Genomic DNA, 25119 nt, shown 5'->3' with positions numbered 1-25119 from the left:
TTGAATTAACAAATTAAAGCATCTACTAATGTGTGGATAATCTAGAGGTAAAATCGAACTGGAACTTCTGAGTTCTAGGCCGAATCATTTCATAAAGGCTTGTTAACATTGAAGGATGCAAAAAAAGTGTTTTCATACGATTGTTTATGAAAGAAAATGAATTATTTGTTAATATATATTGGTGTTTGTATTTAGAAATAATTTTTGGTATAATTTAGAATAAAAACTCTTTAAATAAGAGTTTAATAAACAAAATTTTAATGGTAAATACAACTTTAAGTTGTAAATGGATTTTGAAAAAAAAGAAGGATTAAAATTATTTACACTAAAATTTGAAATAAAAATTTAGAAAAAAAAATAAAAATGTTTAAAAAAATATAACTAATAAAAATGTATTGTTTAAAAACTAAAAACTATTAAACACTACAACAAACTAATATTCAAAGAAATCTTTTTTATAATTTCAACAATTTGTTGTTCTTTTAGAATTCATAGTTTAAAGTTTTTAAACAATAGCATTAAAAATATCAAGATTTAAGTTTAAAATTAAGTTGTATATGTAATATCTAAATGTATAGATAATAATATCGTTTTATAAAGAGCTTCATAAATTTTTAATTTTCAAGAATGTTTTTAAGATTTGTTTTTGTTATTTTACTTTTTCAAGCACTACAAAAATATATAGTTTTCTCTATTTTTAAATAATTGTAATTCGTATAATATACTTTTGTAAATATTTACTTGCTAGTTTACTTTCTGTTATAGTATATTTACACTTCTATAGGCAATAACAAACTTTTTTCTCTCTGCTTCTAAGTAAAAACTAACTCTTTTTAAAGTGTTTGCTTGATTTTAAAGCGCCAAAGAAAAAAAAGTCAAAAAGGAGCAAAAAATAAAATGTTACTTTAAAACTTAAATTCAAAATTTGCTTAGAAAAATAAATATTTTGTATACAAATGGGGCAAATTTTGAACTTTAAAGTCCTGCTTTACATTCAGTTACAATTTAGTCTCATTAAGTGCCTTTTAGGAATTTGTTAATATGTTTTAGCAATCTTTAAATCCTTAACTTTTGGCCATGTTATTACATTCTTTGTTTGTTTGTTTGTGTGTTTCTTTTCTGTCTGTTGTGTTTTCTAGGCTACAGAATCACTACTTTTCATATCGCGTTCACGAAAAAAGCCTCTTTCGGTTTTACATTCTCTAATGGTAACAGTTTCAAAATTTACCGTAACATCGGTTATAACTACCTTATCGGAAATATTACATTTGGCGGGTAACCAGAAGCGGGGCGGTAAAGCTTGCGGGGAGAGAGGTGTTAGGGGTTGTTGTGTTTTTTGTTTAGGCGGTGAATTTTCCAAATTATTATCGAAATGCTGCTGACGCTGGTTATTGTTGTTATTATTACTATTGTTATTGTTGTTATTATTGTGATGAATATTATTATTTTCCGTTTCATTTTGTGATTCTGCTTGTGAAGATGTTTCATCGTCATCATCATCTTGGGCATTATACTGTTGAGGTTTTTCTGAGGGTGTTGCCTGTTCCGGCCTTGAGGCTGGTGTTTCAGGCGATAAAGGTTCAGTTTCAGCTTTAAGTGGTGTGGATATGGGTGTTGCTGTATCCACTGAACAGTGTATTTTGGCGGGTGGTGGTCCATCTGGTGATGTTTTTATGGTCACACCTATTTTACCCGATTCTTTAAGTACTTCAGCCTTACGTTTAGTACCCACTTCCTTTCGACTTAATGGTTGATCTTCCGAACTAGAAGAATTCGTATCTGCTTCGGGTATAAATGACAAGGAAGAAGAGGAATTTGCTGCATTATGTTCCTTTTGCCTCTTACTTTCGCCATGTGTATGCGGTGATTCGGAACGTCTACTTGTCGAACGCTCTAGCTTAGAACTGTGATGGTGATGATGATGGTGGTGATGATGTTTCTTCTCTTTATCTTTTTCTTTCTCCTTATCTTTATCGTGATGATAATGATGGTGATGATTTGCTGAGGCGGATGTTAAAGAGGCAGAGTTGGAGGAGGATGTTGCATTTGTTGTATTTATTGCGGAAATAGTGTTTACCGCCACCGCTGAGGTTGAGGCATGACTTGGTTGGGCATCTTCTTCGGTGAAGGTATATTCATCATCGGATTCGGGTTCTGGATCAGGATCACGTTCTTTTTCCTTCTTTTTGGGACCACGTTTTGAGGGAGTACTTGAAGATTTATTACCTTGTTCATAAATTTCAATCAGTCGTCGATCTAGAATATTGACTTCGGGTTCCCAGGTGTTGTAACGTTGATTCCAGCCTTTCCACTTTACGCGGTATTCCACAATGCCCTGAAATTGTTGAAGAAGAGATAAGCAATTAGGTAAGTAAGCAGGTAAGTAAGTAAGTAATTAAGTAAGTAAGGATGTAAGTAAGTATGTAAGTAAGTAAGTAAGTAAGTAAGTGAGTAAGTATGTAAGTAAGTAAATAAGTAAGTACGTATGTAAGTAAGTAAGTAAGAAAGTAAGTAAGTAAGTAAGTAAGTAAGTAAGTAAGTAAGTAAGTAAGTAAGAAAGTAAGAAAGTAAGTAAGTAAGTAAGTAAGTAAGTATGTAAGTAAGTAAATAAGTAAGTAAGTAAGTATGTAAGTAAGTAAGTAAGTAAGTAAGTAAGTAAGTAAGTAAGTAAGTAAGTAAGTAAGTAAGTAAGTAAGTAAGTAAGTAAGTAAGTAAGTAAGTAAGTAAGTAAGTAAGTAAGTAAGTAAGTAAGTAAGTAAGTAAGTAAGTAAGTAAGTAAGTAAGTATGTAAGTAAGTATGTAAGTAAGTAAGTAAGTAAGTAAGTAAGTAAGTAAGTAAATAAGTAACTAAGTAAGTAAATAAGTAAGTAAGTGAGTAAGTAAGTAAGTAAGTAAGTAAGCAAGTAAGTAAGTATCTAAGTAAGTATATAAGTAAGTAAGAAAGTAAGGAAGGAAGTAACGAAATAACTGAATTTTCTTTAAATCTACCAGCAACGATACAAAATGTTTAGATATTTCAAGATATTTTTAGTACTAATAGTTTATTTAGACACACAGTGTGGAATTTAATATATAATACTTTTATTGCTTCATATAAACATTAAAAACTAAAACTTACGCCAAAATATGTCTAGCCTCATCATTTAAAACCAACAACAATATACTTTCTTACAACAAAAAATACCAGCGAAAATTCCTAAACAAACAGCAATTTTACTTAACAAATTTCCAAAAAGATAATCAATGGATTTATTTTAAATTTTTCCAGAAAAACGTTCCATCGGTATCAAGGATCATTAAAGAAAATATGTAAAAAGAAAAAATGATGCAGGTAAATTAGGCGATAAAATACAAAAACACGCAGAAAACCAACTACATACATATTAATATTCCAGGAAAACTAAAGTGGAAAAATATGGAAAGACATTTATGCAACAATAACAAAAAAATACGTATTTATAATAAAAACGGCGCCATGAGCATGAACATAAAACAGGACCTTATATTAATTAAAATGAAAAAAAGGACATAAAACATAAAAATTTGTATAAAAATTTATTACTTTCGTTTTAGCTTGCTGTAGAGTGTAAATAAAATATGCATTCAACTTAAATGAATCACTTTGATAGAATAGAACGTGCCTTATTGTTGTTGCTGTACTAATGAAGTGAAAATTAAGGACCAAAATTGTATGAATTGCAGGACTCCAAACTCAAATAAGCAGCCTTAATGTACATAAATGTTTTTTTTTTTATAAAAAACAACAGCTGTTTTGGTAATATAATGGAATATTGTATAAAAAAAGAAGGAACCACAAAAAGACAGAATGAAAATAACAATAACTAATAATTCTTTAATTGCAATGTATAAAATATAACTAAATAACTAGACAAACAATTTTATTATAAAGAAGAAGAAATAAATAATAACAGTAAGTATAACAAGTATAGTCGGACATGGCCGACCATATAATACCCTACACCATGAGTATATTTTAAAAATTTTTATTTTTATAAAGAATCTTTTATGTTGAATATTACCATAATTCCAAAATATTTAAGCAAATATTAAGCAAAAATTTCTAAATGAGTCTTTATGTAGGTCAAATATGGACCGATTCTCGGTAAATTTGGGAAAAGGATATATTTTTAAATAACAGTTAATATTGTTGAGTTTCATTGCGATATAAATGGTTACAAGTCAATTTTAGACGTTTAAGACATTTTTTGAAGAGGGGTTTGTATGGGGGCTAGGGTCAAATAAGTTCCGATCCTTACGAAAATCTGCATTGTCATTTATACTTATATAAAACTTATTTGTGCCAATTTTTAGAGAGATAATAGAATATTTGACGTAATTATGGCATGAAAAGTTCAAATCGGGAGGTACGGTTGTATGGGGGCTGGTGAAATAATGGACCGATTTCAACCATTTTCAATAGGCTTCGTCCCTGTGCCAAAAAAAAAAAACATGCTTGGTCCAAATTTCATCAAATTATCTTGAAAATTGCGGCCTGTACCTTGCGCACAAGGTTTACATGGACAGCCGGACAGACGGTCATGTCTTAATCGACTCAAAAAATAATTTTGAATCGATCGGTATACTTTAAGGTGGGACCAATATTTTTGTGTATTACAAACATCAGCACAAACGTACAATACCCTCCCCACTATAGTTGTGTAGGGTATAAAAAGTGATGTCAATTTAAGAATTTTCTAAAAATTCTGGTGATTTTATGTTAAATAATAAACCATATTCTTAAGTTACAAATTTGAAAAATGATGTCAAACTTAACAAGAACTATACTGTCAAACACAAGATAGGTAGACCAAAAAATCAGCTGTTACAACTTGACATTCATTTAATCCTTTTGGAGCAAACATTGTAATCTCATAGTAATAGCAATGGAATCAAATTAATTGCAGGTATGTTACATTGATGATGTTTTAATTGATTGTCATAAATAAATACATAGTAAATATTTGTTTATATCTCTTATGCATAAATAAGTTTTATTTATAATAGTCTACTCAGAATCAAATATTCAAGAACGAGAGTGGTCGAACGAGATTTTTATTGCATTACCAAACCAAAACTGTTTAAATACTATACGAGTTTTTCTGATAAAGATAATCTTCATTCTTTGGTTAAACCTGGTTTAATATATGTTTCGTATTTTTCAGTTATCAGTAGAGTTACTTATTATCTTAGTTTAACTGAGTGTAATTGGCCAAATAAATTCAAGTTATAAGTGAGAAAACACAATAAACAAAAACAATAAAACAATAATTTCGTAAGAACAAAAACTAAACATTTTAAGTAAATTGCAATTTTTTGATTTGTTTTGTTTTATTAATTATTGTTTTAAATGTTTATTTAACATTTTTCCAAAATTTTCTATTTTACAAAATTATTGTTTGCAAAAAACAGCTGTTCATTGTTTATGTTTTTGCGTGAAAAGATGGCAATTCTAACAAAGTTAACTGAGCTTTAATCTAAAACTGAAAAACACAATCATCGGTTAAAGTCCGCCTAAATTTGTTCCGAGTTTAATCTAACAGCAAGTTAAGCCTAGTTTAACTGAGGAGTAAGAAACCCGCCCTAAGTGTTTTTACACTGATTGCTACAAAGAAAGGTATGGAGGTGGCTTCTATGTTGAGCGCATGAGAAAAAAGTTTGCTTTTAACTTTGAAATCAGTGCAGGATCAGCTTCAGGCTAAAATTTAAGATCTAAAATGGACTTTTAAATTAGCTTAGGTTAAGTTATTTTGACGTTTTTACACTGATTGCAACAAAGAAAGGTATGGAGATGGCTTCTATGTTGAGCGCATGAGAAACAAAGTTTGCTTTTAACTTTGAGATCAGTGCAGGATCAGCTTCAGGCTAAAATTTAAGATCTAAAATGGGCTTCTAAATTAGCTTAGATTAAGTTATTTTGATAGGAGGATGTATACTACATCAAATCCGAAGAAATAAAACTAGGCCATAATCGGGCCCGTAATGAACGTAATTCCTAAGAATCTTCCAATCAGTGTTAGTCAGGAATGTTATTTCCAGAATAACATCACTTCCAAGAATCTTGGATCTAGCTTCGATGAATGCCTGACAGTGGCAATGTAAGTGCTTTAGAGTTTCACTGTCCCCTCCACATGCAGAATACGTACGATCATAGCAACTTCAGACTTGCTCATTTTGAGATTTTTCGTCTTGCTTTCATCAGGTTCACCCCATAGGATTTTCGTAGTTCTACCCACTGTTTCATTATTCAAGAAAGTCTTATGGAATTCTCTTATATACTTATAGCCAAGAAGTCCATTGAGTTATCCAAAGCGACATATGGAATTCGTTTTAAAAAGCCGGTCTTCAGTCGGGCGCAGGGTTTTCAAACTCTGGAGAATTTTGAATACCGGCTTCGCTAAAATAAGCCTTTTTCATAAATATACTCTATAAAATCAGGGACTTTCTGTCGTATTGCTCTTAGAGATTGTGACACTTTTGAAATTGTCGTTATGGCGATGTATTTTATAACTCAATTTAGTATGTCATAAGGTCTATGGACATTATGACATACCACCTCAAAAACGTACCATTGTTAATTGATAAAATCCAGAAGCTATACAAATAACAGAACTGAAATTTGTATTGAAAAAGCAGCATATTCTTCCTAAAACCATAATTTAAATGTTGCGTTCCTTAAAAGCCGATTTAAGAAAGAAATTATATTATGAATTGCAATTATCCTAAATGCTTGAATAATTGCAAAATCAAAATATAATTCTAAACTCTATTCGTATTAATAGACACTTTCGTTCTTCCAATAAGTCTTGAGAATATGCAGAACATTAATATCAAATACTGACCACCCCATTAGAAGACTAAAGAGGGTCTTATTACAATAGCTGCTGTTTTTACAAAAACCAAATAATCAGACAACTTTATTGAAAAGTTCATGACTACTCTAGGGACTAATCTACTGATGATTCTAATTACTATTTTAAAGACCAGTCATTTAACTAGTAGATCGAATGAATATTCAAAGAATAAGTCTATAGACAGTTTCATCCTTTAAATAAGTCGTGAGAATACGCAGAGCCTTAATATCAAGAACTGACCTCCTTTACAAGACTAAAGAGGGTCTTATTAACATAGCTGCTGTTTTTACGAAAACCAAATAATCAGACAACAACTTTATTGACAAGTTCAAGACTACTCTAGGGACTAATCTACTGATGCTTTTAATGACAATTACATAGACGAGTCATTTAACTAATCGACTGCCTAGTCGAATAAATTAAGCGTTTTTTACCATTTTTCCATATCGGCATCACTGAAAAGGAAGGTGTTTTGCTTGTAGCCCATATAGAAATAAATAACAAATAAAAAAACAAGGTAGAAAATTACAGCAGATGATGAAACATTAAGAAGCAAAAAGGAGCACGAGACAATAATAATGAAATGAAGAAAAAACCAACAACGTAAATTGTCTTGTGTTTTTGTGAATGAACTGAACAACAGCTGCCAGCAGATGTTAAGAGGATTATTACTGTTCCGTGTGCTGGCTAATTGTTGTTGCTATTATACATGCACATCTTTAAAGCAACACAGAAAATTTTTGAAGGACTTTTTGTTTAAATACAAGGACATTTCATAGCTTCACTAATTACCACAAGGAAGAGAATAAAACTAAAAAATAAAATAATTAATAATATTTTACCTTTCTAATGCGTTTTTGTATAATACGCTCTGCCGCGTAAACGCGATCATCCGAACTGCCCATTATATTATCCAGTTTTAGACTGTTTTTTACTAAACTTTTAGCACAAAATAATAAGATAACACTTTTTTTCTATTTGCAAAGGATTTAATTTCTTTTATTTACAATCAACTATTTACATAATTTTTATTAATACAATTTTTTTAAAAATATTTTTTTTGTTATTTAATTACGTTCTCCTCTTGTTTGCGGAAAACAATACTTGCTGTGTTCAACACTTTTTTTTTCTTAATATACAAATTTTATCTTCCCTCCTAAAAGGTGTAAAAACATGTATAAAAACACACAAAATAATAATAATGAAAAACAAAATATAAAATATTTGTGTGTAAAAACAAAAAAACACACAAAACGTCCTTCAGGTATTTATAGTTTTATCTCTGTTGATCTTATATTCTTTCTCATCCACTATTTTTTTCACAATTTTCTTTCTCTTTCTTTCTTGTTGTACTTTATTAGACACTTCCAATTTTTTCTACATGCTTCAAATTTATGCACAAAATTTTTTCGCTTTTAGTTTTTTCTTTAAAAAACACTTTAAAATAACTTTTGTTTATAACGTTTGCATGTATTAATAACTTTATTAATTGTTATAGTAATTTTACGTAAAATTTTTAATATTTTATTTGATTTTTTGTATAAAATTAGCGGAGAAAATTGTTTACTTGAAAATTTCTACGTCTTTCTTTCACTCGCGTCGGTGTTTTTTTTGTAAATGCTAGTGATGCCAAAAAGCTGTAGTTTATGAAGCAAATGACATACGTAGGGTTGTATTGTTGCAGAGTTGCATTTAATGGGAGTGAATGTTAAAATGTCGAAAAGGGCAAATTTTAAATTTTAAATATATTTAATGCATAGCTGTAAAATTTCGATTACGATTACCATAAACAAAATTAATTAAATTATTATTTTAATTATATTCATGGATTGTTTTTAATTAATAACAATATATCTAATATAATTTACTTTTTTAAAACATTTTATTAAGGGAAACAAGTTTTTCACTTTACAACATCATTGATGTAAATTAACAATAAATTATTAAATTTTATTGCGATTGAAAATTTTGCTCTAAATGCATATTTGAAAAAATTTATGTAATATTTTAAAAATAGGTCTCGAAAAATCCGTTATTTCCAGATTATTACGGAGAAAATGATAAAAATTAAATTTTAAGAGTCAAGTAAAACTAATCAAATTAATCCTTGAAAATAATCATCTAAGTTTTTGATTTATTTGAAAAATTTTTTAATTATTCAAATTGATCCCTGATTATTTTCAGGTATTTTTATTACCAATCAAAATAATTCAACAAAATCAAAATATATTTTTTATAGTAATTTAATTATTAATGATTAGCTGGAAAACCAAAATGCATGTTTCTGTGGTGCGTCGTATAAACTCATGGATAAGATATTTTTGGCATCGATTTGATAGAGCATATTCTAGCATATTTTACCCATTAAAGCATGATTTACATTTTGCAGCATTTTCGAGTAGAATGAAATATGACATTAAATATTCAATATTTAATTATATTTTCAACATTTTCTTTGTATCTATCTATCTATCTATCTATCTATCTATCTATCTATCTATCTATCTATCTATCTATCTATCTATCTATCTATCTATCTATCTATCTATCTATCTATCTATCTATCTATCTATCTATCTATCTATCTATCTATCTATCTATCTATCTATCTATCTATCTATCTATCTATCTATCTATCTATCTATCTATCTATCTATCTATCTATCTATCTATCTATCTATCTATCTATCTATCTATCTATCTATCTATCTATCTATCTATCTATCTATAATTATGGACCGATCCTCACAAACGTTATTAGAGATACTTTTGCTTACACCATTTTTATAAAAGGGACCTCACATGAGGATTTTATGATAAAATTTTTGTACGAGTTTTATTTATTTATTTTATTTATTTATTTATTTATTTATTTATTTATTTATTTATTTATTTATTTCAACAGATTACAAGCCCATAAGCCTAATTAATCTAAAAAAATACATATGGCGAAGAATAATTCTTAATATATATGTATATTAAAGTTACATTTCTCATATTAAAAAATATATATGAACCTAAGAATACGAAAAATAATCCCCCCACTCTTTGCACAAACATTACAGTGAAAAAAATGAATTTTATGTTAAATATGTATCTTAGCATTTAAATGTAATAACACTTGATTTATAAATATTTCCTGGAGGTGTTCTTAAAATCAGCAATTGATTTACTGAAATTCCGCTCCTCATAAGGAATATATTGATTCCACAAACGCGCCACTCTTACCACGAATGATCTAGTCATATACAATGTTGAGTATCTAGGACAAATAATAGTGTTAGTCCTGGAAGATCTACCAAAATCAAATTTCTCTATAAGATAAGAAGGTTTTCCAAATTTCATAATCTTAAAAAATTGTGTTAACAGTCGTTGATTAATAAAACTTTGAAAATCTGAACCTAATACATCAATAACATGAGCTGAAACATGATCATTATAACCAATATTATAGATGAACCTAACAACACGGTTAAAACATATTCGTAATTTAATTAAATTTTGTTGAGATGTACCAGAATATACTTCGATCCCGTAAAGAAACAGAGGTAAACACAAAGATAACGCAACTCTTTTCCTAACATTAAATGGCAAAAACGATGCAAGGCAGTAGAGCTTTCTTAAAAGAAAAGAAATTCTAGATATTGTGCTGTTAATATGAAAATTGAAATCTAATTTAGTATCTAGGAAAATACCCAGTGACTTATGGTGAGATACAAATTCAATGGTCTCATTCATTACTAATATATTAGGTCGAATTGCATTATTGGAAAGAACATAGCTTTTGATTTAGAAGAATTTAAACTCATATGATTTAATTTACACCAATTTACAATACGTTTTAGGTCACTGTTTACATTAGATTCAAAATGCGTTACATCAATCCCCGAGTCATCTGCTAAAAGTTGAATATCATCTGCATACGTATAGCACCTACAAAACTTAATCTCGGTGTAAAGATCGTTCATGTACATTATGAAGAGAAGTGGACCTAAAATGGAGCCCTGTGGGATTCCCCTAAATATCTCTTGGATAGAAGATGTTAAACCTTTGGATGTAACATATTGATGTCTATTAGTGAGATATGAATAAACAAGTTTATAGGAAGAAGTATCAAATTCAAAATATCTTTGAAGTTTATGGCATAATAATTCATGACTTAAAGAGTCAAAAGCTTTGCTTAAATCAAGGATTATAAGTAGGGAACTGTACGATCTGTCTAAATTAGTCCTAATACTTTCAGTAATATCTAATATCAATCCAGTAGTGCTATAATTTTTCCTAAAAGCTGATTGAAAAGGATTTATCATATTTCTTGTATAGAGATGTTCTTCAATTTGTCTTCTTAACAAAACTTCCAGGACCTTTGAACTAGAATTTAATACACTAATAGGTCTATAATCAGAACAAGATCGTGGTGTTTTTACTTTAGGTATGGGTATTACCCTACCAATTTTCCACACATTTGGAAAAGTAGAAGAAGTTATAATATTATTTATTAAAAATGTAAAGTGGGTTGATATATATATCCTTATATATAATTTTTAAGAATTTAATAGGTATTCCATCAGGTCCAGTTGAATTGCTTTTTATATATGTCATTGCATCAAACACTTCTGAAACATTGACATTTCTAAAGGTAAATCCTCCAATAGTATTTAGTGAAAAAATATTGTTATAAGGTTGATTAATGGGGGGAAGTATCGATTGTTGGTTAAACTCTTCGATATTAATAATATTTTCAGTATTATCATCACCCAATACACCTTCAAACCTTAACCTTTTCCAAAATTGTGATTGCGTACAATTTTCAAAATAACGTGCAGCATATATCCTTCGTGAACGCCTTATAACTGACTTTAATTTATTACGGTATTTACAGTAAATCTTACGATTCATAACTGAATTAGATTCACAATATGCTCTCCAGGCCAAATCTCTGTTTATTTTAGCTATTTTAACATCACTAGTTTCCATCCATTTATGATTTGAACAAGTTACAGATTTTTTAAGAGGAACACTTTCTTCGAAACAACTACCAACGATATTATTAAATATTTCCAATTGGGTGTCAACACTTTGGGTACTATAAAAGCCAGAGGAATTAAAATCATTAATAAGAGAATAACATCTATCTACGTTTAAAGCACTATAGTCCCTATACCAATGTTCCCGAACAGGTTTCTCACACTCCAGTTTGTAGCTTAACGAAATAACAGCATGGCCAGAATTTAATGGTGGAAACTGATATTGAGTTGTATGGCTGACCAAGTTGATATTAGACACAAAGAAATAGTCTATTAAAGTGGAAGTATTATGTATCTCATTAATATGGGTTGGAACACTGTTATGAACTACTGAGAGATTTAAACGGGAGCAAAAGTCTCTTACGATATTTGATTTTGTATATAAGTCAGTGTTAAAGTCTCCCATAATAATGCAATTATCATACCTGCCAGATAAATCAGCAATTAAGTCTTCAGAACCAGTGAAATTACCATGTGGTAGGTAAATAATTCCAACTAAAAGTTTGTTGTTACTATTCAAAGAAATTTCAACAAATAATGTCTCAATATTCCCTTCATCCATATAGTCATCTATCACTCTATAATCTAATTTTTCTGAGACATAAAGACACACCCCACCGCCTCTCATCCAGCATCTGTCATTTCTAATAATACGAAAACCATTTATTCCTATACTTGCATTAGTTATATAACTCTTAAGCCAAGTTTCTGTGATGCCAACTACGTCATATAAACAATTATCAAAAACATGTTGTATTTCCTGGAATTTGACTGAACTATTTTTAGGAGCTATACTCTGAGCGTTAAAATGACAAATGTTAAAATTACTAACATTCAAAGCAGAATTTAAGGAAGTGCTATTACATAATAAAGAACCTAAGTTACAGTACATAAATATACCCATCCAACTGTAATATTTGTGCAAAAGTTAAATAAATCCCCATTCTTAAATTACAATTATATAAATTTGGTATTAAATTCATTTCACTTAATGATACACAATATTCACTGTGCTAGTGTTCAAATCAGTAAAGAAACTGTAAAAAAAAATTTAAAAAATACAAATCATAATTATTAAAGCTACAAAATTAAAAATCCCGAATAGAAAGGTAAACAGAATAGTATTTACTTATAATTTAGTACATCAATCACAATAAGTACACAGGAAAAAAAAAATTTTAAGATTATAATCAAGGTATTATCATTGCATATAATTACATATATAATGAAATACCAATGATTATTATTTATTTAAACATAAATAATGAATGTATATATCAATATATTATATATATGTGGATATATATAAAAATTTAAGAACAAACATTACAAACAAAAATAGGTTTACATTTTTCCTGTGTACTTAATTTCGCAATGTAAGTCCCGATTCACACAAAACCGCCCCAACCCTGAGCGTGTTAGGTGGAGGGGAGAGAAAGAAGAACAATAAATTAGCATCCCTCTTTCCCCCCCATTTCAACAGACTCAAAAAATGAAGTGACGAAAGCTGCCGTGTGTGAATCGCCACTGACATAAGAGAATTGGATTAAAAAGAATGTAGATTAGTGCTGTTAAAGTATTGAGTAGTGGGTATCGAGTATTTGCCCTATTTTTTGGGTACTCAATACTAAAAAGTAGTTACTCAATACTTTCAGACTTGTACATGGATTTAATTTATTTAAATTTAACGGCTATGGTGTGAAAAAATACAGCTCTACAACTAATACAGATCATATCAATATTAGCAATACAACTCTTAGCAAAATCAAATCAAAGTAGAAATAATTTAAAACTGCAATAATAGTTAAAAAGTTAAAAATATTTATTGAGGCTATCTGAGAAATATAAAATGTCTCAAAAGAGGTGTGTTCTCTGGTCTTACTTTACTGAAAAAAAAGGAAAAATTCCTCGTTTTTAATTTAAAATAAAACCGTTAAAAGTATCGAGTAGTACTGAGTACCCAAACGAAAAGTATTGAGTAGTATTGAGTAATCAAAAGTAGTAGAATATTACAGCACTAATGTAGATTATAATTAAAAAAACTGAGTTTACAATTCACCCTGGATTTACAGTTTATATGGTTGTGGAATGTAAATAAAATTACCGAGTCAATTAAACATCTTAACATAAAACATCTGCCAACATAATTGCTTAAAACGTAACAGAAATAAATTCGTACCAGGAGAATGCCAATTAAGTACGAGTGAAATGTAAAATTGACTTCAGCAACATTTATGTGTACTATTTGTTCTCAAAAAAAAAAAAAAAAAAATATCCATTAAACTGTAAAGCGAGAGAAGACAATAGAAGAAAACTAAAAAAAAATAAATAAACAAGTAAAAGTGCTATATTCGTGCTTTCAGCAGACAGACGGACAGACGGACGGACATGGCTAAATCGTCATAGAATTTTATAAGGACCCAGAATATATATACTTTTCTGGGTCTTAGATGAATATTTCGAGGTGTTACAAACGGAATGACAAAAACAATATACCCCCCATCTTTTTTGATGGTGGGTATAAAAAGTGGAACCTATTTTTAGTAAGTGGAATCTATTTTGTATGTTTAACAAATGCATGCAAAAACAATATAAAGAAGTTGCAAATAAAGAATAAAGTAATAAAAAAATGCGTTTATAAAGAATACAAGTAAAAGAAAAAAGTTCTTAAAATATTAAAATAATACAAAATTATAAAAAGAATTGAATAGATAAATAAGTAATAGATAAAATAATTAGAATGTGTGGTATAACTTTATATCGATGAAGTGTTTGAGACGACTTTCGCAGTAGATGTTTCCATACCCTGTTCCTGTTCAAGAATATCAGCAGCAAATACGATGGCTTCATCCTTATCAGCTTTAATCAGTTTAATTTTTAAAGGATTATATGATAATATTCGGTAACTTTTAATTTCTCCTGATTTTATTTTTTTCCTACAAATGTTTTGATTCGATAGGAATCAGGTGGTTGTTTAAATAAATTCTTTTCTCAATGTCTGTTTCCATGACATCATTGAGCTTAAGGTTATAACTAGCTTTATAATTTCTTATTATGATGTCTCTTTTCAAAACATTGTTGAATTTTATTAAGACGGCTGACTTCCTACGTATCCAGGTACAAAAGTTTATGTCACTCTCCGACAAGTTAACATTGCAAGCTTTTCCAATTGCAATAGCTGTAGAGTACAGATCATCATAATGCAGATTTGATGGAAGGCCACTAACTATAATATCAGGCCGGTTTAGTTGCTTCCTAAGGTAATTGTTTTCAGACTGAAGGTTATCAATTTTCTTATTAGTTTCTTTCTCAAATTGATTACTTTTACTCAAGGACTTTGTAAGATCAGCTTTTATGTCAGTCAGTTGAGAAGATATTATATCCTTGATTATATTTGTCAAGTCAGACAATTGTTTTTCAACAGCATCCATTTTTGACGTTATTGGATTTGCTGGAGAGGATACGAAACATCGCTTGCAACCAAATGAGTACCCAGGTTTAACCTTAGTTATGTTATCTAAAGCAGATTGACTCAAATTAGGCATTTGTTTTGTGACACAATTAATATGCTGGTAGGAATTGCAAATAGCACAGATAATGGAGTCTGCTTTTTTGCAAGTCGTCGAGCAAATTGTACATAAATATGTCATGTTGAACTCTTGTAGTTATTAGTTTGTTTTTGTACTATTAATTTGAGGTTATTACAGATCAGAAAATGTTTATAAACCTTTTTAGATTTTATTTATTTTATTTATTTATTTTTCTTTTTATGTTATTATATCCAAAGCGATATATGTTTCAGTTTATTTTAATTAATTATTAATTTTTATTAATTTTTAAAGTCTTTTTTATAGCTGGTTGCAATCTTTATGGATTATGTTTGTTTACTTTTGATATTTTTGCACATGTATGTCTTTAGTTTGTATTACAATAGAGTTAATTTTGGTAATATATCTTTTACAAATTCATGTTTTGTGTTTATAATTAATTAAATTAAATTAATCAAATTATTAGCTTTGTTAAGATATTATTATTGTATTTTTTATTTTTTTTTTTTTACAATTTTAATTTAAGAAATTATTTATTTTTAGCACAGCAAAATTATTTTAGTTCACTCTCTAGCCATAGCGTTGCCAATTTTATTATAAATCAGTTATGTTATTGTTTTGTAAAACAATTACAAATTTATAGGCTAATAACATTAGTTAATTGAATACAAAAACATATAACACTCATTTACCAAATTATCATAAAACACTATCTTTATTAGTCAAGACCATTTATAAAAACTCATTTAGATTTTACATAGGAGGAGACACCTACACGCGTTCTTTATCAAAATAATCACATTATTAACTTATTTAAGAAAAGATAAAAGAATAAAAAAATTAAATACAAAAAGCATAATTGACATCACCACTACCACCTACAACTTCAATTAAACATATGGATAAAAGTAAATTTCCCCAATCATGCATAAATATTTCAACAATTGACTGACAAACATTTACGATTAGATTAAGCGTCTCAATACTAAAATGTGGTCCTTCGTCAACTGAAAAATGTAGCAGCATTTTACTTATTGCTAACCATGTGTTTAATGAATATTGTTGTGGGAGAGAGAGATGAATTGCTAAAAGAGGTAATTCTCTGTTAGTTTGAAAGATGTTTTAACTAGATTAGGAGTCAATCAACGGTAGGTGGTACAATGTTGGGATGTAAGGTATTACTTATTTCCTTGTGTAGTATAGAATTGTTGATATTGAAATTAAAAAGTAAATCAATAAATTTTTACAAACTGCAGGTTATTTATTTAAGATATATGTATTTTTGATAATATAATTTGAAAAATATTTAAGAAAATAGAGCCAATTTTAAATTTTTATGTAAATGCAGTTTAATTATTTTGAGATTTTTCTTTTAAAATTACATTTTAACTAGATTAAGAGGGGTCTTTTCTGATAAAGATAATCTTCATTCTATGGTTAAACCTGGTTTAATATAGATTCGAAGTTTTTTTAGTCATCAGTAAAGATACTTATTATTTTAGATTAACTGAATGCAATTGGCCAATTAAACCTAGTTATAAGTGAGAGAACACAATCAACAAAAATAATAAAATAATGAATCTGGGTAAAGAAAAACTTAATATTTTATGTGAATTGTAATTTTCTGATTTGTTTTATCAGTATTATTTTTGTTTTAAACTTTTATTTCATTTTTTTCTAAAATATTGAATTTTACAAAAGTAATATTTACAAAAATCAGCTGTTCATTATTTATGTTTTTGACTGAAAAGTTGGCAATACTAACAAAGTTAACTGATTCTAGATCCATAACTGGAAACACAATCATTGGTTAAAGTTCGCCTAAATTTTTTCCGAGTTTAATCTAACATTAAGTTAAGCTGGAGGTCCACTCACACGCGTTCTACGCTTTCAAGCGTTTTACGCGTTTGTCAAAAATTTAGAATCAATGTATTTGTAGAATGCCTTGACGCGTAGAGTGCTTAAAGTAGATCTACTTTTTACTTTTATAAGCGTCACAAGCGGCGCACGAACATGTCAGCTAATTTTTACATTTTATATTCTTTTTTTAATGCATATTTTTAAATTTTCATAAATTAATGAGTTTAATGATGAAAAAATAAATAAGCGCTGTAGGAAAACTCGAAGTTTTTTAAAAATAAAACAAAAAAATTACGCTTAAGCGTAGAATGCGAAGTAGGCATGAGAAGCACATAATGCTTTGACGCGTATTGTGGACCTCCGGCTTTAAGCATTAGTTAGTTTAGAAATCCCTCTATCGGGCCTGTTGTTCGCTCCTTAGCCAGTGCCTTAAGTGGGAATCAAACCTACTACCTCTGACCTACCAGTGCAGAAGAATAACCTACCGGATGCCAAGCCAATCCTTTGGTGAGTTGGTTCGAAAAATTTCTATATAAAAGTCTTATTACCTACCAATTTTCCATATCTTCAACTTTTAACCCTCAGAAGTTCGCATCTAAATTAATATTTTAATAGATTTTGGAATAGTTTATGGCGAGAGGACCACGTTAACGATTCCGAGGGGAATAATGATTTCTGCATAAGTGTCAGCCCTTTAACATAAATATATTTTCCCATTCTATATGAACTGTATAAAATTGTATAAAACAATTGAAATTGGTTTTAAAAATCTGTAGAAATCGTCATTACGTTGTCCTGTTTAATTTATATGTTTTTGCTTAAAATATATATTAAAAACTTGACACGATTTTCCCCATTATTGCTCCGTTGGGAGTTTTGAAACTAATAATTTATTATTTCATCTATTGCTTTAACCTACTTCCCTCCCTTAATCACCCCTCCTCTAAAACTAACAACAAATTGTTCTACTTTTCATTGAAAAAAATAGTTTAACAATATGGCAACTCTTTGCCGCATTTCATTCATTGACATTTCACACTACTCTTCTCATGTGTTCTCATTTTCGTTGCGCTTGAAAAGCTCTCACAGGAAATCAGATAACGGCACATGTAGGGCTGTATTTTTTTGTTCAAAAGAAATAAGGAAATTTAAGCAATATTTATGTTTGTCTACTATTTGCTTTTGCTCTCTCAAAAAAATGTCGGTCAATGTATTGCCGAAATGTCAAAGGCATTAGTACAAGTGTAGATTTAACGGGAAAAACAACTAACGATAGAGAAAGAATGAAAATTAAATAGAAAAAAGCGATTAAATTATAGGAAAAAATGGGCTAATTAATAAAATGAATTATTTTAAGTGAATTATTGTTTAAAGTTTATAAAATATATAAAACAAAAAAAGGAATAACAAAAATATGGCTTATAGATAAATGATTATAAAATTATATACCAAAGGTGGAAGGGGTAGTGTTAAAAAAAAGCCTTGTGGTGTAATAAACACATACACAAACAGATTTATAGACACAAATATTCCCTAAAGGACAAAACGAATAGCAAAAAAAAAACTAGAAAAATATTAAATATTATAGAAATAATAATATAAATATTAAAAATTTAACTAGAAATATGTAAAAACAAATAATAGTTCCCACGTAGAGTTAAATAATACCCTGTGATAGTGTAATAGAAATATAAAAAAATATATGACCAAAAAGAAATCAAACAAATTGTTATAAAATTTTAGTAAAAAAAGCAGCAAAATTCCATGACATGAAAATACAATATGTATTCTCCCTAGAGTTAAGACCACTTTAATTAAAAAAGGAAGAAAAAACCCTAAAAGCAATTTGAAATGTAAATAAAAAACCCCAAAAAATTAAAATAAAAACCTAAAATATTGTGCTTTAGCAGTTAACGACAACACCAATTTTTGTAGTTTTAAATAAATTATTATTAATTATTATATAGAAAACATATACAAATAAAAAATATTTAGTAAACTATTTATTTAATTAATAAAACATAAACAAAACTCATATAAATTAATAAAAAATAAAGAAAAAAAAAAAAAAATAAAAGGCATTTGAACGGAAACTGAAGAAACGAATATTTATTTAGGGAATTTATTTAATAAACAATAAAATAAATTTAAAAACTTTAAAGTTAAAACTTAACCTTTCAACTTTCATAAAAAATAAACAAACAAATCTTTGACAAGTAAGTGCAACTGTAAATGTCAAAAGTAGCCAAAAAAAATATACAGAATAATAAACATTAAATAACATAGTATCTCAAAAATAATCCTCCAAAAAACCAATAAATAAAAATAAATCTGTTTCTAACTCTATAAACTCTATTACGCATTCAATTTCAAAAACAACCACACAACAAAAGTTGCTAAAACTAAACAACAAAAACTAATAAAATAGCAAAAAAAGGCAAAAAAACTTCATAACAATAACAATTGTGCACGAATATAACTGCCAAAACAAAAGTAACGTTAAAGTTAAAAAAAGGAAAAACAACACTACAACAACAACAAATTTACTATAGTGTCAAAAAATTAGCTTTAGCTCTCTCTCTCTGACTCTTACTCTTCTCCAAACACATGTTTAATAAAACATAAATTGTGTCAAAAATAAAACAGTGTATGAAAAGAAAACAAATAAATTTCTTTAAATCTAAATAAATTCTTTAAACTAAACTAACATCTACTAACACTATAGAGTGAGAATTATACAATGAAATCTTTATAAATATATTACTTAATTAATTATTATAAACAGCGCAAAAGGAAATTAGTGCAGTTTTTACAAAATCGTTTGTTAAAGAAAAGCAAGAGATTGGCAGTATAAAAGCTTTTAAAAGAGTAAGAAAATCTAAGCTTTTCATTGATGTAAGTGTTGCCAGATTATTTACGGATGTTTTTATACCCTACTCCAGTTTAGTGGGGAGGGTATATTGGGTTTGTGCTGATGCAAAAATTTTCGTCCCATACCAATTGGCTTCGATCTTTTTTGGAGCCGATTAAGCTCTGTTCGTCCGGCTGACTGGCTGTCTATGTAAACCTTGTGCGCAATGTACAGGTCTCAATTTTCAAGAGTGCCACACATTCTTTTCTTGGCTCAAGGACGCAGCCTTGAAAATGGTTCATTATTTCGACTAGCCCCCAATACAACCGTACTTCCGAATGGGGCCTTTGGGCTTGTAATTAAGTAAAATGTTCTATTCAGAGATACAAGCCGAAACTGCTCAATTTGACGGCGGCTGGCCGCCAGTAATATTTTGCAAGCCGCGTTGCCGCCGACTTCTTTCGACTCAAAAGCTAAGCCGGCTTAAATGTAGCCGCTGATAAAAATTGGAATGGCACATGTATTTTGGAAAATAATTTCACCAATTGAAACAGAGTTGCCACTATTTTAAATTCTTATTGCAAATTGATAAGAGTTGCCACACAATATTGTGCTAATATTAAAATAGTGAAAACTACTAAAAATTTTCATTCTCTACAGAAAAAAACTTATATAGAGACATGTTATACAGAGATTTATTAATATAATAAACGCTTATAAGATCAATTTCTGAAGAAATAGTTAAATTGAGCCGACAATTTAGCCGCCGTTGATATTTATTACAATAAGCCGCCGCCGCCGACCTAAAATGGTTACGCCGCCGATCATTTTGCATCGGCTTGTATCTCTGGTTCTATTAGGTCAACAAAAGTCGACAAAACTTAGTTTTATAGAAATTTTAATGACATTACCGATTTTTGTAATGATCGGGCCATTCGACGTTAGCCCCCACACAAACTACCTTTAAAAAATGATTTGAAGGTCAAAATTCATTTATGAACTAATACAACTTTTAAATTCTACATGTAACTTTGAAGTAGCCAACATTTATAAGGATAGGTCCATATTTTCCCCTACTCTCCTTTAAGCCCTCCGTAAAAATCGTTTTCTTTGCCAAAAAATAAGTAAAAATAATCCGGAATAGAGTTAAAAATCCCCGTTTTTAACATACTGACTGGTGTAGAGTATCATATGGTCGGCAATGCCTGACTATACATTCATACTTGTTATTTGTTGGTTTTGATTTGCTTATGATCTTGTTTGTTGACTTTTATATTGTCGGCTTTATTGACTAATCTATGGATTAAGTTATTGACTAGTATTTTGGACGAGTCTGTGACTAGTGCATTGACCATACACTAGTCACTAGTCAATTAGCTAGACCTTGGACTATTGTACTGCCTAGTCTATTTACAAGTCTATGGATTGCACTATTGAATAGTCTATGAATTAGTCTTTTGACTAAACTATGAATTAGTCGTTTGATTAGTTTACGGATTTGTCTATTGCTAATCTATGGACAAGTCGAATGATTAGTTTAGGGATTAGTCTATTGAATGGTCAATGAACTAGTCCATTTCACAATCTATGACCAAGTCTATTCACTAAGTTATTGGATACAGTATTGTCTAGTCTGTTGACTAACCTATTGAATTTTTTATGAACTATTCCATTGACAACTTTATTAGCTAGTGTATTGAATTTAGTCTTTGAATGGGCTATGAAGTAGGCTATTGACTAATCTGTGGACTAGTCTATCGCCTAGTTTATTGACTAGTTGATTGGCAAGTCTTTGGACTGGTATATGGACCAGTCTGTTGATTAATCTATTATTGACTACTTTATATATTAATACTTTAACGGGCCTATGGACAAGGCTATTGACTGGTTAATCGACTAACTAGTCTGTTAACTAGTCTATGAACTATAGTCTGAACTAGTCTATTGACTATTCTAAGAACAAGTCTATTGACCAGTTTATGGAACAGTTTATTGACTAGTATATTGATTCTATTGATCACTCCATGGTCTTGTCTGTTGGCTAGCCCATTGACTAATATATGGACTATATAGTTCTTTACCTATTCTATAGACTACGCCATGGTCGTGTCCATTGACTATTCTATCGGATAGTATTGATTAGTAGATGGACTAGATGACTAGCTTATGGGAGAGTGTAATGTCTAATCTATTAATTATTATTGTGATCACTCCTGTATGTAAAGTAGTCTACTGTCTTGTCTACTGACTAGTCTGGTGACTGGTCTATGAATTTAGCAATTGACTAGGTCTTTTACTATTCTATTGACTACTAACTATAAACTTAACCATTGAACAATCTATGTACTAGTATATTGACTAGTCATTGAAAGAGACTATTAATTAGTCTTTTGACTACTCTATGGAATAGTTTTCTGCTCCGTCAATACACTTGTATATTAATTAAACAATCTATGGACTGGTTTATTGCCTAATTGGTATTTTATACTTTTTGAAATATTTCTCAATTTCAGCGATTTTCTTTTATAATTTAAAATAAACTGGCAACTCTTAAAAAGCTTTTTAAACTTATTCAAAGCATAACTTTATAAAATTTAATTTTTAGCAAACACACACCAAATAACACCACAAAAAGCTCTTAAAAACATAAAAAATAACTAAAAAGGACCAACAACAAAAAGGATGCTAACTAGACTAAAATTGTGAAAACAAAGCTTCATTAAAACATAAATTTAAAAAAAGCTGCAATTAAAGCGGAAATAGCTTTCAATATAAATAAACATTATAGCAAACATATTATTTAGTACCTAAGAAAATGCTAATAGAGCTTTAATTGTATAAAAAAACTGTTAAATTTAAAAACTCTAAACCTATTTCCCACCCCTTCCAAAACTTTAAAACAATCTAAAATAAACTTAAAATTAACATATCTACTGCAGAACAACAACTAAACTAACTTAATTACTTATTAACTAACTTTAAAACAATCAATTTAAAATTGCAATAAGTAATAAAAATAAGTAAAAAAACTAACAAATGTCACAAATACCCGACGATGCCAGCAGCATGAGTGATGATGTCTTTGAGGATCCCGAAACTACACAGCGACGTGTAGAGGAGTCCCGACGCCGTAAAGATTATGCCAACACGGAGTATAGTTTAACAAGGGGGTCGGGTTATTATGGCGATGGAGCTTTGGCATCATCGGAATATTGTCGTTCACAAACGCCCAGCGGCTATCCGGGCTATAGGCCACCGCGTGAAGCTTTACAAATGTATGCCTTAGAGGATGCTGGCTATACAATAGATGATTATGATGATGGTTGGCGTTCATATCATTATGATGAGGTGGGCATGCCATCACATTTGACGCATCAACATTTACCACCATTCGATGATACGGTCAATCATAAGGTAAGAATTTTTTAAAAACTATTTTTCAGAAAAAATCTTAAAAAATAAATTAACGAAAATTTTCTATAAAAGAAAATTTTACAAAAATTTTTCTATAAAAGAAAATTTTACAAAAATTTTTCTATAAAAGAAAATTTTACAAAAATTTTTCTATAAAAGAAAATTTAACGAAAATTTTCTATAAAAAGAAAATTTAACAAAAATTTTCTATAAAAAGAAAATTTAACGAAATTTTTTTTATAAAAAGAAAATTTAACGAAAATTTTTTTATTAAAAGAAAATTTAATAAAAATTTTCTATAAAAAAATTTAACGAAAACTTTCTATTAAAGGAAAATTTAACAAAAATTTTCTATATAAAGAGAAAATTTAACAAAAATTTTCTATAAAAGAGAATACTTTATTTAAGGAACATTTTTCATTAAAAAGAAAATTTAAAAAAAATTTAAGACAGTTTTTGTATAAAGAGAGAATTTATTGAAAGTGAAATTTAAAGAGTGAAATCATAGAAAGTTTTCTTTTAAAAGAGAATTCCTCAAATATTTTCTTTAAGGAGAAAATTTACTGAAAATTAGCTTTAAGAGAGATTTAAAGAAATTATTTTAAAGAGAAAATTATGTGAACTCTTATTAAATCTAGATTTTTTAAAGAGATAATTTCTCAAATATTTTCTTAAAAGAAAAATGTATTAAAAATTATCTTTAAAGAGAGAATATAGGGAAAACTCTCATTAAAGAGAGAGAATATACAAAAGATTTACTTTAAATAGAGAATTTATGAAAAATTAAAAGTGAAATTTTATTGAAAATTCTCTTTAAAGAAAGGACTTTCAAAAACATTTCTTCAAAAAAAATTTATAGAAAATTCTCTTTAAAGAAAAAAATATATGCAAAAATCTCTAGAATAACAAGTATATTTAAAATTCTCTTTTAAAATTAATTAAAATTTTTAATATTTTTTTCCTCAATTCAACGAAAATTTATCAAAAATTTCTTAAAAAGAGAATTTTTCAAACAAGAAAAATGTATTTCAAATTTTCTTTTAAGAAAAAAAATTATCAGAAAAATTTTTTAAAATTTAATTGAAAATTCTCTTTAAAAAAAACTTTTGGATTTTTTTTCAAATAGAGAATTTATGGAAAATTCTCTTGCAAGTTAAAACTTATGCTTTTAATTAATTTTCTATAATTTTTCCCAATTAATTAGAGAATATATCTCTTTAGAAAATTTTCTATAAAAAGAAAATTTAAAGAAAATTGTTTTTTTAGTATAGGAGTTTCCAGAAATTGAAAATTGATTATATAAAAAATAATTTTCTATATAAAAAATTTAAGGTATATGTTTTACATAGAGATAATTTTAGTAAAAATTCTCTATAAATAGAGAATTTGTCGAAAATTCTTTATAAAGAAGGAATTTATTGAAAATTCTTTATAAAAGAAATTTATCGAAAATTCTCTATAAAAGAGAATTTATCGAAAATTCTCTATAAAAGAGAATTTATCGAAAATTCTCTATAAAAGAGAATTTATCGAAAATTCTCTATAAA

General features: G+C 28.5%; 2 protein-coding genes across 2 annotated transcripts in view; one reads left to right on the top strand and one right to left on the bottom strand.

The window, feature by feature from the left end:
* Nucleotides 1-695: 695 nt before the first annotated feature.
* LOC111688983 (polycomb group protein Pc) lies at nucleotides 696-8457 on the bottom strand. Its single transcript, XM_046952791.1, has 3 exons — nucleotides 8440-8457; nucleotides 7715-8028; nucleotides 696-2335 (listed from the first exon to the last, which is right to left on the bottom strand). Exons 2-3 carry the CDS (start codon nucleotides 7775-7777, stop codon nucleotides 1136-1138), a joined length of 1263 nt encoding a protein of 420 aa, XP_046808747.1. The 5' UTR covers nucleotides 7778-8028; nucleotides 8440-8457; the 3' UTR covers nucleotides 696-1135.
* A 9020-nt stretch (nucleotides 8458-17477) lies between these two features.
* The window catches only part of LOC111675720 (ras-related protein Rab-26), an 11105-nt gene continuing 3463 nt past the window's right edge, over nucleotides 17478-25119 (top strand). The window contains exons 1-2 of the mRNA XM_046952523.1: nucleotides 17478-20175; nucleotides 22764-23572. Of these exons, the coding sequence (XP_046808479.1) occupies nucleotides 23195-23572 (378 nt within the window). The 5' untranslated portion in view covers nucleotides 17478-20175; nucleotides 22764-23194. The remainder of the gene's footprint in view (nucleotides 20176-22763; nucleotides 23573-25119) is intronic.

This window comes from Lucilia cuprina, chromosome 5 (genome assembly GCF_022045245.1).
Source record: "Lucilia cuprina isolate Lc7/37 chromosome 5, ASM2204524v1, whole genome shotgun sequence".
Classification (NCBI taxonomy): Eukaryota; Metazoa; Arthropoda; class Insecta; order Diptera; family Calliphoridae; genus Lucilia; species Lucilia cuprina.
The sequence above is the reverse complement of the archived record's forward strand: the minus strand, read 5'-3'. Positions and strand labels throughout refer to the sequence as shown.